The sequence below is a fragment of the Vulpes lagopus genome, chromosome 8 (genome assembly GCF_018345385.1).
Source record: "Vulpes lagopus strain Blue_001 chromosome 8, ASM1834538v1, whole genome shotgun sequence".
In the NCBI taxonomy this organism is placed as follows: domain Eukaryota; kingdom Metazoa; phylum Chordata; class Mammalia; order Carnivora; family Canidae; genus Vulpes; species Vulpes lagopus.
Genome location: NC_054831.1, coordinates 21,708,164 through 21,726,092, shown reverse-complemented (window position 1 = coordinate 21,726,092; position 17,929 = coordinate 21,708,164). Strand labels below are relative to the sequence as shown.

Below are 17,929 nucleotides of genomic sequence, written 5' to 3'. Positions count from 1 at the left end.
CTCCTCAGATAAAGCTTTTCCAACTACCCTGTAAAGTAGAACCTTCTACACAACTGCCCATCATTCTCCACAGCAGCCTGCATATGCCCTGCACAGCCTTGATCAACATTCGCAAGTGCTTTAATGACTCATTTATTGTCTACCTTCCCCAGCAGACAGTAAACTCTTCAAGGGGACAAGTTGTTGACCTTGCCCATGCTGACTCCCCAGTATGTACCCCTGTGGCTGGCATGTAGTAGTTGCATCAAAAATATTAGTTAAGGGGGCACTCTGCTGGTCAGCCAATAAAGCGTGTGACTATCAATCTTGGGGTTGTGAGTTTGAAACCCATATTGGGTGTAGAGATTACTTTAAAAATATATATTAGTTAAATGTTTTCATGAGGCTAGAGTTTGTGATGATATGTCCACTTTTGTCCCAAATTGAAAAGAATTTCCTGAAAATTAGTGCTGCATGAGAACAAACAGGCTACTTGGCATATCTGAAGTCCTCCCCCTGGAACAGGGTGACACAGAGGCATTTCCATATCTTGAGAAGCCTGACAAACCCTTCAGGATGCCTGAGCAGCACCCCAGGCACATGTGAAGTTGACTGGTTGGATGTACGGATGTAACGAGATGAAATGTTGTAATTTATTTTTCTCCCTCTTCCCAAAACGTTCCTACCAAATCTTTTAGCCAATCAGTAGATCCATATGGCCTCAAAGAGAATGCAAATGTAACAGCAGTAGAAAAGATTAAAAAATGTTAATATTCTTTTTTTTCCCCTTCAAATTAGGCTCTTGAAAGCCAGAAGGAGAGGCCCTGATTGGAACAGAAGTTGGAGTTTATGTCATAAAAAAGTTGACAATGCAGATATTCCTTTGGGCACAACCAACCGAGAGCCAAATAGGGTTTACAGTTCTTTTGCGTAAACCAAGGATTCCAGACCATTTATACACTGGAAGAAATAGCCAATCCAAGTTGGCAGCTGCTTCCATTACAACTGACTGGTATGCAAGACTTTGAGATTAATGATTCCATTTCACAGGCAATAACATTAAGCTTGTGAAGTTCAGATGCTTCTACGAATAATCTCTGGAGATACTTTTTTGGTTACAAGATGGGGAACAAAATGGTTTAAGTCTTTACCCAAGGGCATTTTCTTGTGAATATTTTCTGCCTTGTGTTATACCTGTGTCAACACCCCCTTCTCCCTCAAGTTCCTTTTCACAAGCACTGGTTATTTAAGAAGCACTCAGTCTCGGGCTTTAGGCAGGATTTTATTAACCAGTAAGAATAGAAAATAGAGAATTGTAAAAATGTAGGACTTAATTAAAAGTGCAGAAAATTATAGACTTGGGGTCACCTGGGTGGCTCAGTCCATTGAGCGTCCAACTCTTGATTTCCACTCAGGTCATAATCTCAGAGTGGTGATATCCAGCCCCACCTCAGGCTCTGTGCTTAATAGGGAGTCTGCTTGAGATTCTCTCCCTCTCCCTCTGCTCCTCCCCCAAATACCCATGCATGCTCTCACTCTCTCTCCCTAAATAAATAAGCAAATCTTTACCCCCCAAAAAAGAAAATTAAAGATTTTTTTAAAAGATGATGAGGTTTATGTTGTGCCTGTAGAAAAAACATTAGCAAGCAAATAGAGGGAAGGTGCAATGAGACCATCTATGCTTTAGGAGAGGATGCCCAAATGAGAAGGTAGAAGTGTGTGTGTGTGTGTGTGTGTGTGTGTGTGTGTGTGTGTTGGAAGAGATTTTGAGCACATTTGTTAAAGATGTCTAAGCTCTGGGATGCCTGAGTGGCTCAGCGGTTGAGCGTCTGCCTTTGGCTCAGGGCATGATCCCGGGATCCAAGATCGAGTCCTACATCGGGCTCCCTGCTTCTCCCTCTGCCTGTGTCTCTGCCTCTCTTTGTCTGTCTCTCATGAATAAATAAATAAACTCTTAAAAAAAAGATGTCTAAGCTCAACATGATTTCAAATTCTGATCCTACCATTTATTAGCTCTGTGACTTTAGGCTAATGACTTAACCTTTCTGTGCCATACTGTCCTCATTTGAAAAATAGGGTTTATAAACTGACAGTTGCTGGAGGTGGGGTGGGTAAAGGGATGGAGTAACTAGGTGATGGGCATTAAGGAAGGCATTTGATGTGATGAGTACTGGGTATTATATGCAATGATGAGTCACTACACTCTACCTCTGAAACTACTGATACACTGTTATTTAATTGATTTTAAATTTAAAAAAATTGATCTATGATCAAAATAACCTACAAAATAGATATTTTTGGTATTATGTATTAATATGTATAATATGTATTTTTGGTATTATGTTGTGTGCATGTGCGTTTGCATGTGCGTGTGTGTGTGTTCTTAGGGCATATCTTCATCCCTCTCCTCCTTCTCCCACCTCCTAGAGTCCAAGCTTCTCCTGAGTGGGAGGTCATTCTATGACTTAATCATCTTTGCACCTCTTGTGGTAACTACTATAGCCCATCCTATGTTGGGGGCATCCAATACACACCTGGCAAATGGTAGGTGCTCTACCAACGATGCTCTAGAAATAGATGAACAAACGTTGGATTGAATGTAGTGATTACAAGAGTCAGCAAAACTTCCAAATATCTATTTTTCTTGGTAGCCAAAAAATGATTGTTACTCTAGCTAATGCATGTTTAGAGTGTTTCAAGGCCAAATAAATCTGTAGTACAAATTTATAAAATAATCACCACACATTTTGAGAAAGGTGTTTTTAATTGGGGAAGAATTGCAGCCTTCAGTACATGGATAAATATTCTTTTTTTTTTTTTTTACCGAAGCTGTCTATTTTGAAAGGCTGACAGTGGCTATAAAAATCAGTTCATCCTTTCTTGAGCTCCTTTTATTGGTCTTCAACGCATCCCCGTTTGGTAGTAAGGTGGGATCCTCGAAACAGAAAGGAGCGAGAAGGTGCAGAAACGGCGAACCGGCTTCTTCTGTCCTTCTCGCCACTCCGTAGTTCGCGGCTGCGCAGTAGCGGCGCGCGCCGGTTTTGAAAGTGGGGGAGGGTCCGGTCGCAAAGACTGTTAACGTGAGTTGGTGGGTTGGTGGGTTGGCGGGTGGCGGTGGGGGCGCCGCTCGGGATCAGATTTCAAGACCGGCTTGGCCGAGACCTCTCCTCCCCGGCGTGGCTCCGGTAAGGGGAGCTTTCTGTGGGCCCCTGGCCGCTGGCGGGCCCGGGTTGGGGCCGAGCGACCCCGCCGCGGCGGCCTCTGCGTTGGCTCCGTGACGGCGCTGGGAGTGGGGCGTTCGGCCGGGAGTTACCTCGCAAGAGCGTTTGCGACCCAGCCCGAGGGCGCGTCCGCATCTTAGGGTGGGGGAGGGGCGGGGAGATTTCAGGAAAGAGGTAGAAGGTAGAGGCACCGACTGTCTCTCCTTCGGCCCGGGAGCTTACAAAGGACAGGCGGTTCAAAATCCTCCGGTAGCTTCTCCTTTCTCAGCAAGAGCTGAAATCCTTACTGTGGCCAAAGGTCTGCGAATAAAAGCTAAAGTCTTTATGGCTTCAGCGCTCTACGGGATTTGCCATCCTGCATCCTCAAGCTCTTTGGCTGCTTTTCCTTCTCCCTTGTGCTAGCCCTGCCAGTTTAGCTTTCCCTTGAAGGTTTCTGCCTCAGGGCCTTTGCATTTACTACTTAAAAAAAAAGATTTTATTTATTTAAAAGATTTATTTATTCATTTATTTATTTATTGAAAAGATTTATTTATTTATTCATGAGAGACACAGGCAGAGGAAGAAGCAGGCTCCATGCTGGGAGCCCGACGTGGGACTCGATCCCGGGGTCTCCAGGGTCACGCCCTGGGGTGCAGGCAGACGCTCCACCGCTGAGCCACCCGGGCGTCCCCTATTTTACTACTTTTGTCCTGCAGACTTTCCCCTAGATATTTTCATGGTCTGGCTCCCTCACTTCCTTCAAATGACATCTCAGGGAGACCTCCCTCCACCAGCCCAACTCAAATTTCAAGCGGTTTCCCGACACCGACTCACTTCATTGGCCTGTTTTTCCCTGTACTGGCGTACAATACTTTATGTATGCATCTTCTTGTTTGTTTAGGTCGTGTGCACTGCTGGGTCTCCCTCCGGTGCCTAGAACAGTGCTTAACACATGGTACACGCTCAGTAAGTGTATGTTGACTTAGTGAATGAAGACTGGCTTCCCATGGGTAGGTAGAAGTCGTAGAAAGCTCCTGGAGGTGCTCCTTCACTGCTTCCTGTGAGGGTAGGTGAATGAAGATGGGAGAAGGGCAATCAGAACCACATGTGGGGAAGTTACTTCCAAAGTAGAAGTACTCCTTCACCCACTCCGTTAAAGTAGTTTATCATTCTGCAAAGGCCTGAAACTTGTTCCAGAAAAACGTGTTCCTTCATTTTAGTTAAATGTTTCACTTGATCAAGTTTGTGTGTCTTTTTCTTCTAAAGATCTTATTTATTCATTCATGAGAGAGAGAGAGAGGCAGGCTCCATGCAGGGAGCCCAACGTGGGACTCAATCCCTGGTCTCCAGGATCATGCCCTGGGCTGAATCAATAATTTCAAGACACCAAGCGCCAAACGGCTAAGCCACCCAGGCTGCCCAAATTTGTGTATTTTTGCATGACAAAAAGATCTTTGGTGTTCCAAATTCAGGCAAATCTGAAGACTGGGGATTGTAGCTACATTAAAAAAACAAACAAACTTCTTGTCAATAGACAATTAAAGCTGGGCCTTTGAGGCGATTTTTCTTGGCAGAGTTTTAAAAAATGCTATTTATTGAGGGCGCTATACAAAATTTAAGCATATATTCTCTGCCTGCCAATTTTTATTTTTAAAAATTCCACTGTAGTTAGCATACAGTGTTATATTTTTTTCAGGTGTACAGTATAGTGATTCAACACTTCTGTATATTCCTCAGTGCTCAACATGATAAGTGTACTCTTAATCCCCTTAACCTATTTCACCCATCTTAACAACCCTCGTCCTCTCTGGTAACCATCAATTAGTTCTCCGTAGTTAAGAGTCTATTTTTCAATGTCTTTGTTTCATCCCCACTTTGTTTCTTAAATTCCACACATGAATGAAATCATATGGTATTTGTCTTTCTCTGACTCTTTCACTTAGCATTATACTCTCTAGATCCACCTGTGTTGCAAATGGCAAGATTTCATTCTTGTTGATGGATGAATAATATTCTACTGTATATATGTCCACATCCTCTTTATCCATCCATCTGTTGATGGACGTGGGCTGCTTTCATAATTTGGTTATTGTACTTTGCTGCAGTAAACATCAGGGTGCTTGTATCCCTTTGAATTAGTATTTTTGTATTCTTTGGGCAAATACCAGGTAGTGAGATTACTGGATCATAGGGTAGTTCTGTTTTCAATTTTTTGAGGAACCTCCATACTGTCTTCCACCGTGGCTGCACCAATTTGCATTCCCACAACAGTGCATGAGAGTTCCTTTTTCTTCACATCTTTACCAACACTTGCTGTTTCTTGTGGTTTTGTTTTTAGCTATTCTGACAGGTGTGAGGTGATGTCTCCTTGTGGTTTTGATTTGCATTTCCCTGATGGGGTGACTTGGAGCATCTTTTCATGTGCCTGTTGGCCATCTGTATGTCTTCTTTGGAAAAATGTTCATGTCTTCTGCCCATTTTTAATTGGATTTTGTGTGTGTGTGTGAGTGTGTTGTATAAGTTCTTTATATATTTTGGATGCAAACACTCTGTTAGCTTCCCATTTTTTTAATAGACAGACCAAACAGTCTTCCAGACATGTAGTAACAGTTTTCTTTACAGTAAATTTAATAGGAAACCAAACTATTTTTAATAAAGAAAAAGTAATATTTAAAATTTTTATTAAGGGCAGCCGGGTGGCTCAGTGGTTTAGCGCCACCTTCAGCACAGGTTGTGATCCTGGAGACCCGGGATCCAGTCACACGTCGGGCTCCCTGCATGGAGCCTGCTTCTCTCTCTGCCTGTGTCTCTGCCTCTCTTTCTCTCTCTCTCTCTAGTTCTGTGTCTCTCATGAATAAGTAAGATCTTTAAAAAAATTTTTTTTAAAATAAAATAAAACTTTTATTAAAAAGGATTATTTAACAATTATGTTACAGAAGAAATAAAGAGCTTGAATAACTTGCTTGTATATGCAATATGTAAATTTTCTGTTCCTAAACAATTTTTACATAACTTACTGAGATACAACTCACATATTATAAAATTCACTCTGATAGTATATAATGTAGTGACTTTAGGGGTAGTCAGAGGTGAATATATCAAATCACTACCCAATTTTAGAACATTTTTATCATCACAAGAAACCCCACTCCCACTAGGAATCACTCTATGTTCTCCCTTCTCCCCAGTCCCTGGCAACTGATAATCTATTTTTTGTCTATGGATTTGCTTATTCTGAACATTTTCAGCAAATGGAGCCATATATGTGGCCTCTTGCGTCTGGCTTCTTTCACTTAGCATGTTTTTAAGGTTCATTCATGTTGTAGTATATATCAGGACTCCTTCTTATGACTGAACAATCTGTTGTATGTATTGTATACCATATTTTGTTTATTCATTATCTGATGAATACTTGTTTCCTCTTTTTGGCTATTATGAGTAAATGCTGCTTGCATAGACAGTTTCTTTAAAGGGTATAAAGACCTGTTAACAAAGACCCCTGGGAAATGTGAGAAGGAAACTTATCTTTACCTTTTGTACTAGGTGATTTTTTTTTAACTTTTTTTTCTCCAAGTGTGTGTATTACTTTTTAATACAAACAAATAAACAAAAACCTTATCACTGGTAGTAGGACATTGGGTAAGTAGTTATACTTCTTTAGGTTTCAGTTTTCTCATTGTAAGTAAAATTAGGCCAAATCTTTATCATGGTATTTTTCTGTTCTCAAATTTTATGTTTATATGAGAAAAGGAGTTATAGGATTTTTTTTCTTCATGAATTAGAGTTGTATTCTGTATAACTGCAGTGTAACTTTGAATTTCTTTTCATCACCTAGAGTGTTTATTACAATGGAAGAAATCAATAATTTCAAGACACCAAGCAAATTATCGGAAAAAAAGAAATCTGGTAAGATATAAAATCTTTTTTCATTGTTACCGCTTTTAGAAATGTTTTAGCATTATTAGAGTTTGATCCTTTAATTATTACTTATACATAATTTCAGCATAAGTTCTCCTTGTAATGTTGATTTTAACAATTAAGAGTTATTTTATAGGCCAGGGTTTGGCCATCTTTTGGCGACATTCTAACAGATTTGGAGATTCTCCCTAGTAAAGAATCAGTTTGACCCATGAATTACTTTACCTTTCCCCTTTTCATACATTCAGTGCTCTTGTGAGAGAAAGATATTTTTCCAAGGCAAATCAATGAATAAAATATAATCTTTTCAACAAAAACATTTGGATACTCATATGCAGATTTCTCTCCGTTTACATCACTTACAAAAATGATTAAAATTATAAAATTTCTGGAAGATAACAGAGGAGAAAATCTAATCTTGTTTATTTCTAGTATACAGATTTTCATATATTCACCTTGTATCCTGCAACCATGCTACAGTCACTTATTCTATTAGCTTTTTATGGGTTCCTTAGGCTATTATATACATAGTTGGTACTGTTATAGATGGATATATGAAGACAGTGTTACTTTTTTTTTTACCCATCTGTATTAGTTTATTTCTTTTTCCTTTCCTTATGTCACTGACTCTAGTATATTTTTGAATAGAAGAGATATTGAGATGCCTGGGTAGCTCAGCAGTTGAGCCTCCAGCATAGGGCATGTTCCTGGGGTCCAGGATGGAGTCCCGCATCGGGCTTCTTGCAGGGAGCCTGCTTCTGCCTCTGCCTATGTCTCTGCCTCTCTCTCTCTCTCTCTCTCTCTCTCTCTCTGTGTGTCTCTGTCTCTGTCTCTCATGGATAAATAAAATCTTAAAAATGAAGAGATGTGGGTGGACATACTTGCCTTGTTCCCAGTGAAGTTTTATGTTAGATGTAGGATTTTCACAGTTATTCTTTATAAGGGTGAGGGATTTCCTTTTATTATCCTTCATTATTATGAATGGATGTTGAACTTTGTCAAGAGCTTTTTCAGAATCTATTGAGATAGTTTGCTTTTTTAGTCTTTAAATATGGTAAATTATGTTAATTTTCAAATGTTAAACCAACCTTTCATTCCTGGGGGAAAGCCAGTTTGGTCATAATGTACTTTATATGTTGCTTAATTCAGTTTGCTAATATTTTCTGTGTTCATAAGGGATATTGGACTGTAGTTGTCTCTTTTTTTGGAATATCTTTCTTTCTTTTTTTTTTTAAAAAAAGATTTTTTTATTTTATTTACTCATGAGAGATACAGAGTGAGAGAGAGGCAGAGACACACAGGCAGAGGGAGAAGCAGGCTCCATGCAGGGAGCCTAATGCGGGACTCGATCCCAGATCTCCAGGATCACGCCGTGGGCTGCAGGCGGCGCTAAACCGCTGCACCACCGGGGCTGTCCCTGGAATATCTTTCTTGTTTTGATATAAGCTTATTCTATATTTTTAAAGTAATATGGGGAGGGTTTCCTTCTTTTTCCTTAAAAAGTATATGTAGAATTGATAGGGTTTTTTTTTTCCTTAACTGATTTTTCTTCCTTTACTGAAAAGTCTATATAGAATTGATAGGGTTTTGTTTTTTGTTTTTTTTTTTTTCCTTAACTGATTTTTCTTCCTTTGATGATAGTAAAGCCGTCCGTGCAGGATGAAATTTTCTTAGGAGGAAGATTTTAACTGTGAATTCACAGATAATAGATACAGGGCTCTTCAGATGATCTATTTCATCTTGTGTAAACTTTGTTAGTGTTTTCCAAGGAAGTTTTTCACTTTCAAGTTGTCAAATATACTGGCAAAATGTTATCCATGATATGCTCATATTTCTTAGTACCTTTCTAATGTCAGTAGGATCTGTGGTGATACCTCCTTTTTCATGGCTGATACTGGTATTTACATTTTCTTTCTTGACTTAAGGTTTATTTATTTTGGTGAGTGTTTCAGGTACTTGGAAAGATCATACTTCCTGTTGTTCTGGGGTACAGTGGTCGATGAATATCATTTAGGTCAAGCTGGCTGACTTACGTTGTTTTGTTCTGGTCTTCTATATCTCTACTAATTTTACTTACTCTTACTGAGAGGAGTGTCTCCAACTACAATTGTGGATTTATCTACTTTTCCCTTTGAGTTCTACAGTGACTGCCATATGTGTTTTAGAGCTTTTACTAGATACCTACATTTAGGATGATTATTTCTTTGATGACTTCTTACCCCTTTTACTATTATGAAATGTCTTTCTTTATCCAGTATTGTGCTGTCTGTTTAAAGTTCACTTTATGTGATATTAATAGAACCAGTCCAGTTTTATTTTGATTGCTGTTTGAATAGGATGTTTTCCAACTTTTTACTTTTAACTCCTGTGTTTTTATATTTATGTGAGTTTATTATAGGCACCATGTAGTTATGTCTTACTTGGTTTTTATCCATTCTGACAATTTCTGCCTTTAATTGGACTGTTTAGTCATTAGCCACATGTGGTGATTTAAATTTAGGTTCAAATGAATTAAAATTAAATAAAATTACAAATTTAGTTCCTCAGTTGTACTAGCTACTTTTCAAGTGCTCAATAACCACATGTGACTAGTGGCTGCCATACTGGACAACACAGATATATAACATTTCCATCATGACAGAAAGTTCTATTGGACAACATTGTTTAGACTACCTTTAATGTAATTCTCTGTGGTTGGATCAAATCTCATATTTTGCTATTGTCCCAAAGCTTCCTGATTATTTCTTTGTATTTTTTTAAATCTTTTTTCTGTGCTTCATTTTTGGTGGTTTTTGTTGCTTTGTCTTAAAATTCAGTTACCTTCTTCCCTAGATGCTTCTCTAACAGCATCTTTAGATGCTCTTATTCTTATCAGTTGTATTATTTTTACTCCTTGAAGTTCCATTAGGTTTTTTTTTTTTTAACATTTTTTTTTCACTTATGCTCACATTTTCCATTACATTATTGAGCACATTTTTAAGATTTCTGATTTAAGATTCTTACCTCTTAACTCTATATCACTGTCATTTTATGGTACCTTTCTTTTGGTTTATTTTTCTCCTGGTATGGATTGTATTTCTTCTTTCATGCCTGGTAATTTCTTTAAGTGGCTGCTGGATATTTTACATTGTGGAGTGCTAGATTTATTCTGTGGAGGGAGTGTGTGGTTTTGTTATGGTCCAGTTAAGTTACCTGCACATTAGCTTGTTTCTTTTGAGGTTTGGTTTTAAGCTTTACTGTAAACATTTTTCTTGGGCAAAAATACAGTGGTACTGTTAAATTGTGATCATTTAGAGGACTTTACTCCATACCTGTGTGTTACAAAGTTACCACACTCTGGCTGATGGTAATTGAACTATTCCTAGAGTGTGCTCTGCCAACAGTTGTTTAGTCTACTACTTGGGTTTGGTATTTTCACTTACTTTGGGGAGTTCCATCCATTGTATGTGCAGATAACCAAACACTCCAAGGAAAACCTCTTTTCAGGTCTCTGGAGCAATCCTTCCAAATGGCTCCCTGTAGTTCTCTCCCTGTAATTCTAGATACTTAGATCTCCTTGACCTCTAATCTCTTTCTCCTGAATTCAGCAACACTTCTGGGCTATGTTTCTGTGTGCTGGGGCCCAGAAATTGCCTTCAGGCAGTAAGTAAGGGCAATGATAGGGCTCACATCATTTGTTTCTCTTCTCTCAGAGTTCACAGCCCTGCTCTGCCTGATGTCAGATGTCTGAAAACTTATATTTTGTCAAGTGTTTTAGTTATTCATGGCAAGAAGGCAGTTTGTTTTTGAACAAAAGTAAAACTGTATGTCATCTTTTTTAATGACTGCATAATGCTTTGTAATATAATTATGACCCTAATGATGATTACTTAGGTTTTTGTTTTTTTGCCGTCACAAAATCAAATCCCAATATTGAAATGTGTGTGCATACGTGTGTGTGTGTGTGTGTGTAATGCCTTTGGGCACATGCAGTAGTGCACAATTTTGCAAACAGCATACAGTAAATAGTTTAGGCTTTGTGGGCCACATAGGGACTCTGTTGCATATTCTTTATTTATTTTTTAACAACACTTTTATAATCTAAGAACAATCTTAGCTTGTGAGCCAAAAAAAAAAAAAAATAGGCTGTTTGCAAATCCTTGCTTCTGGGTTACTGTGAGATAGGGCTCCAAAAGTAGACTTGGTCAAAGGGTATCCATTTAAAATTAGTGTAGATAGTATCAAATTGCTCTACAGAAGACTATGCCAATTAATACTCCTATGTTGAAAATACTAGGATGCTCTTGTTAGAGGTCTTTTTATTTTTTTTAATTTAAAAAAAAATTTTTTAAAGATTTTATTTATTTATTCATGAGAGACACAGAGAGAGAGAGAGAGAGAGAGGCAGAGACACAGGCAGAGGGAGAAGCAGGCTCCATGCAGGGAGCCTGACATGGGATTCTATCATGCGTCTCCAGGATCACACCCTGGGCTGAAGGTGGCGCTAAACCATTGAGCCACCAGGGCTGCCCTAGAGGTCTTTTTAAATACTAATTTGATATTTTTTTTATTTCCCTTTCTGACGTTTAGCATTATGTTCAACTCCATGTATAAATATTCCTGCCTCTCCATTTATGCAGAAGCTTGGCTTTGGTACTGGGGTAAATGTGTACCTTATGAAAAGGTGAGTATAACATTCCAGATTAACTTTTTCACATGAAACCATAGTTGCTCTGTACTTGAAGACAATAAAGAATATGAAAATTCAAATATTTTAGATTTGAGGTATGTTCCTGATCTTGTCTGACGGCTACATTCTGGTCCTAGAACCTTTTATAACTTTGCCAGAGTTTTGCCTGGTAATACTTTTCTCCTATCCTCCTACTGATAGATTATTAAAGGAGAAGGAACTTACCTTACGATTTTTCCTTGGCTTTCCTTGGTGTGGGAAGAGAAAGAGACAGAGGGAAGGTGTTTCCTGTGTGGTAACAATGCAGGAGTCTTAATAGGAAAACCTCAGAGTCGACACCGATGTCGGGGATGTCAGTGACTGCTAACCTCTTTTATCTGGAGAGTAGCCTTCTTAGCATACTTTCATTTAAAGACATGAAATTTTTTATTTCTTATGTCACACTATTAAGTAAAAAGGGCATATATATGATTTTAAAGTAGGAAAATTATGTTAAAGAAAAATAAAATTCTAAGTGTTAACAGACATTTTTAAAAAAGTTTTTTCTTTTACTCATTACTTTGTACCTGGTTTCATGGTTATAAAGTGGGCAAACAACTTAGGTCAACATATATTCCTTAATGTGTTCTTGGAATCATCCTACTAGCATATTGTTAGCTTCATCTAAGTTTTTGTTGTTTCCAAATAGAAATGCTTTCTTCAATAAAAAGCTAATGAATTGAGAATAGCATAGAATTATATGTGTGTGGCTATTGAATAAGTTTTGTAGTTTAAACACCGCCTTTGTATGTTTCTGTGCTATTTGTTTTGTAGACATTCATTTTTTAGTGTCTAAAAACAAGTTTTTGAAAGAAAAGGTTCTCACAGGTTCATTGGCTAGTCTCATTTTTTTCCCTCGTTTTAAAAAAATTTAATATGTTGCCAACAAAGTTCTATTGTATGTAAGACTTAATTAGAAAGCTTCATGTTGTTGATACTGACTGTTGGTAGTCACTGACTGACCTCACCACTGCTCCTGATGTGGGCTTTCAACCTGGGGTTTTCTTTTACTGGTAACCTAGAGATTTCCCTCACTTCTCTGGTGAGTTGGATCCTCTGTTTTTCTGTATCTTTTATCTAACTATTTCTTGGTTTACATCTCATTTTGACTGAGGGCATATAGTAGCCCCCCATTGAAAAGATGCACAGGAAATAACATTTTTGAGAATCTGCATTTATGAAAATTTTCATTTTACTCTCATACTTGAATGGCCTTTTTGTTTTTCTGAGTCAGAATTTTTGTTTGGAAATAATTTTCCTCCAGAATTTTGAGGTCATTGTTTCATTGTTTATTAGCCTGTGGTGTTGCTGTTGAGATTTCTGAAGCCTTTCTGATTGCTCCTGCTTTCTATGTAATCTGTTTTAGGTTATCTGTCCCTCCCACTGTGCTGGAACCTTTTATGATCTTCTGTTTGTCACCAGTGTTCTGAAATTTCACAATGACATACATGGGTGTGAGCCTTTTGGAATCTGAAAATTCCTACTCTTAAATTTTGGGAAATTCTTTTTTAAATTACTTTGTTGATAATTTTCACCCCCATTATTCTCTTTGCTCTCTAGAGTTCCTATTACTCACTTTTTTTTTTTTTTTTTTTTTGGCCTGGTTTTCTTTTTGCTCTGTTTTCTGGGACATTTCTCCAACTTTATCTTCTGATAACTTATATTTTTTTCATTTTTGTCTGTCTTGTTTTTAATTAATTATCTGAAAGTTTTCCACTTTCAGATGGCACCCTAAGTTTATTTAAGGTGCTATCAGTGCTCTGTATCCCGATCTGGACGTTAGTAACACAGGAATATACACATGTGAAAACACATTCAGCATTTAGTATGCATATGGTCATGAATTACTCTTCCCTATGTGCTTCATGGGTTCTCAGCTATGCCAGTAAAGCTAAAGCTAAAGCTAAAGACCTTCTGCTTTAACCTCTTCCAAAGCTAGTCTCCAGTCTTCAGAAGGGGAATAGGAGGTAGACAGGCGCTAGAGATGCAGAATCAGAGAGAGTGTCTAGGAGTTCACCTGCTTTTTTAAGTGATTTTCAAGAAGTTCACTAGGTCTGTTAAGTCAGTTACTTTCATCTGCTTTCCAAGCTTCCAAAAGTGTTTTGTCTCCTTTTCATTATTTCCATCCTTTTCATTGGGTATAGGTCTTAAAATACCCACTTGCTTTTATTTCAGTGGGGGCTTGGGAGAGATCAAAATTAATGTGTATGTTCAAGGTATTTTAATCTAGAAGTCTCTATTTTTTATGTTAAATTTGTGTTCCTAGATTAACTTAGTTGTGATACATTATTATTTTCTAATAAAACCGATGAATTCATTTTGCTATTTAGGATTTTTACATCTATGATTTAAGTGAAATTAGCTTGTGATTTTCCTTTTTCTGCTGTCCCTATTTGATTTGTCTATTAAGGTTATATTAGACCTCTACCCCATTTTCTTTCTATTCCCTAGAATAGTTTGTGTAAGATGGAATGATATATCCCTTGAAAGTTCAGTAAACTCACCTATAAAATCATTTGGGCTTTGTGTTTCTTATGGAATGTCTTAAACTCTTGATTACATTTTCTCTTTTGTCAGTTTTCTTAGATTTTTCTAAGAATTTGTTTATTTTGTCCTTTAAATATATTAGGGTAAAAGTAGTAGTATTTATTCACTTAAATTTTTTTTCTCTCTGATGAATCTGTGATTGTCTCTATTTTTGTTGGCAATATTATTTGAGCCTCTTATTTTTTTTCCTTGTGCAATCTCATTAAAAATCTGCCTGTTTTATTTGTCTTTTCAATGAACAAACTTTTAGCTTGGCAAAATACTTTATTAAGATTTTATAAATATGTTCTTGGGATGCCTGGGTGGCTCAGCGGTTGAGCGTCTGCCTTTGGTTCAGGGCATGATTCCAGAGTTCCGGGATCGAGTCCCACATCAGGCTTCCTGCATGGAGCCTACTTCTCCCTCTGCCTGTGTCTCTGCCTCTCTCTCTCTCTCTCTCTCTCTCTCTCTGTGTGTCTGTCATGAATAAATAAAGAAAATCTTAAAAAAAAAAAGATTTTATAAATATGTTCTTGGCATTCTGTAGATTGAGATATGGGAAAGGCGAAGGTGGATATGTTTACTGAATTCTAAATACTTGGGAGCTGAGGGGTACCCTTTGGAACTTGAAAAATAAATTTTTCATAATACAATGACATGGAAGAGGTCATCCCCAAATGCTGTTGTTATCTAAAACTGGAGGTTTAAGAATAATTTGGCCCAGCGGTTTAGTGCTGCCGTCAGCCCAGGGCATGATCCTAGGAACCTGGGATCGAGTCCCACGTCGAGCTCCCTTCATGGAGCCTGCTTCTCCCTCTGCCTGTGTCTCTGCCTGCCTCTCTCTCTGGGTCTCTCATGAGTAAATAAATAAAATCTTTAAAAATAAAAAAAATTTGGATAAACTTATTTGTGATAGATGTATGTGAATTAAGAAATCTAGTGATCCTTTGAGCACATGTTTTTTGATTTTAAAAAAAAAAGGGTCCTGCCATCTTAGAGCCAATATTCATGAGTTACTGCACAACCAAGTGGATTCTCAGTTCAGTCTATTGTTTTATCTTATGGTAAAACTTTTATCTCTGTCAAGATTCTTTCATTACCTCTGTGCCCATATAGTGCATGTATTTTGCCCTTAATTTGCTGTACGGATGAATAACTACCTACCTTATCATGTAAACTTCTCCTTGACTTTGTTTTACCTGTTTCTTTAGATCTCAAAATGTTTATACCTTAAATACTCTTTTTTTTTTTTTAAGGTTTATTTATTTATTCATGAGAGAGACAGATTGAAAGAGAGGCAGAGACATAGGCTGAGGGAGAAGCAGGCTCCTCACAGGGAGCCAGATCAGGACTCGATCCTGGATCCTGGGATCACGACCTGGGCCAAAGGCAGGCGCACAACCGCGGAGCCACCCAGGTGTCCCTATACCTTAAATAGTTTTAAAATGTCTGATTCTTCCTGAAAAATAGATGGTTTACATTTTTTTCTCATTTCTGTTTATTATCTCTTTATTTCTTTTAAGATTTTTATTGGGCAGCCCGGTTGGCTCGGCGGTTTAGCACTGCCTTCAGCCCAGGGCATGGTTCTGGAGACCCGGGATAGAGTCCCACGTCGGGCTCCCTGAGTGGAGCCTGCTTCTCCCTCTGCCTGTGGCTCTGCCTTTCTCTGCCTGTGGCTCTGCCTCTCTATCTCTCTCTGTTCCTCTCATAAATAAATAAAATCTTTTTTTTTTTTAAGATTTTATTTATTTATTCATGAGAGATACAGAGAACGGCAGAGCCACAGGCAGACGGAAAAGCAGGGTCCATGCAGGGAGCCCAACGTGGGACTCGATCCCGGGTCTCCAGGACCATGCCCTGGGCCGAAGGCAGGCACTCAACCTCTGAGCCTCCCAGGCATCCTTCTATGTTTATTATCTTCTTAAATGTATGTCTTTGAGTATATGGTGAAGGGTATAGGATAGATTGGTTACTGTAGAGGTACAATATTTATTGGCAAAGAAGAATCTGTTATTCTTTGCACAACCATATATGGGCCAAATGTTTTTTGTACATCTTTTCTTTAAATTCAACTTTTTGGATATAAACACTTATTACTTAGCATTCTGTAACTTACCTCTGGTACATACAGTTAAATGTTTGATAGGGAGTTGGTAGTCTGACATGCTGAAATGGGAAAAATTAGAGAACAGCATAGTAATTATGAAGTTTGAAATTTATAATGTTTATCTTTTTCCTTTTAGTTGTCTCTTTTTAACCCCTCCCTTTCAGCAATAGATACCAGACTTCTCTTGGAATTAATAGATATATCAGCTATATATCTGTCTTCCAATTAAAAGGATGTGGAGCAGAGGTGTTGATAGTTGAAAATATTTTTTAAACTGTTGAAAAATTTATTTATTTTAGAGAGAGAGAGAGTGCTCATGGTGGGTAGGGGGCGGGTGAGGAGGGGCAGAGGCAGAGGGAGAGGGAGTCCTGAGCAGACACTGTGCTGACCTTGAGACCATGACCTAAGCTGACATCAAGAGTCAGATGCTTAACTGACCGACCTATTCAGGTGCCCCAGTAGTTGAAAATATTTAAAGAAAAAAAAATTTTGGGATCCCTGGGTGGCGCAGTGGTTTGGCGCCTGCCTTTGGCCCAGGGCGTGATCCTGGAGACCCGGGATCGAATCCCACGTCGGGCTTCCGGTGCATGGAGCCTGCTTCTCCCTCTGCCTGTGTCTCTGCCTCTCTCTCTCTGTGACTATCGTAGATAAATTAAAAAAAAAAAAAAAATTTTTTTTAAAGAAAAATTTTTATTTTATTTTATTTTATTTTTTTTTTTAGAAAAATTTTTAAACAAAGTATTATTGAGCCCTTTTTAAAATTTGAAAGTTGTTAGTCATTTGAAATGCATTATGGTTATTATTCTTTCTATACGTTTTTTTGATTATTTTTTTAAGATCTCCAAGAGGTTTGTCTCATTCTCCTTGGGCTGTGAAAAAGATTAATCCTAAATGTAATGATCATTACCAAAGTATGTATCAAAAGAGATTAATAGATGAAGCTAAGATTTTGAAAAACCTCCATCACCCAAACATTGTAGGTAAGTTTAAATTTATCTTATAACAGTATGTATGTTTATTCAGAAACAGTTTATAAAATCTCTTGACCAGTTGCACTAATAAAAATGAAGACAGTAGTGGAGTTTGGCAAGAATCAGATTATTGTGAATGTTCCGAAATAAGAATTATGTAATATTTTTAGATGCTTATGTATATTTTTTTAAGTTTTTTTTTTTTTTAACTTATTCATGAGAGACACAGAAAGAGGCAGAGACATAGGCAGAGGGAGAAGCAGACTTCCTGTGAGTAGCCCAATGTGGGACTTGATTCCGAGTCTCTGGGATCACGCCCTGAGCTGAAGGTAGACACTCAACCACTGAGCCACCCAGGTGCCCCTGATGCTTATATATTTTTAAAATTTCGTGGGAGTAGATACACTCATTATGATGCTGGTACTGTAGAGAATTTGGGAATATAAAATGATCTTCATTTAGATAATATCCTTATTTTCATTTTTAATGTAAATAGGACTAGTGAAACCATTATATTTAG

The 17,929-nt window shown here is 38.0% G+C and overlaps 1 protein-coding gene across 5 annotated transcripts in view; it reads left to right on the top strand.

Annotated features, from left to right (window-relative positions):
- The first annotated feature begins 3,016 nt into the window (after nt 1–3,016).
- The window catches only part of PBK (PDZ binding kinase), a 35,752-nt gene continuing 20,839 nt past the window's right edge, over nt 3,017–17,929 (top strand). The window contains exons 1-5 of one of the 5 annotated variants that reach the window (XM_041767242.1): nt 3,025–3,059; nt 4,081–4,245; nt 7,015–7,085; nt 11,667–11,760; nt 17,276–17,418. In XM_041767242.1, the coding sequence (XP_041623176.1) occupies nt 7,028–7,085; nt 11,667–11,760; nt 17,276–17,418 (295 nt within the window). In that variant the 5' untranslated portion in view covers nt 3,025–3,059; nt 4,081–4,245; nt 7,015–7,027. Of the gene's footprint in view, nt 3,165–4,080; nt 4,246–7,014; nt 7,086–11,666; nt 11,761–17,275; nt 17,419–17,929 lie in introns of all 5 variants that reach the window. The other 4 variants (XM_041767241.1, XM_041767239.1, XM_041767240.1 and 1 more) reach the window with 4 other exon arrangements.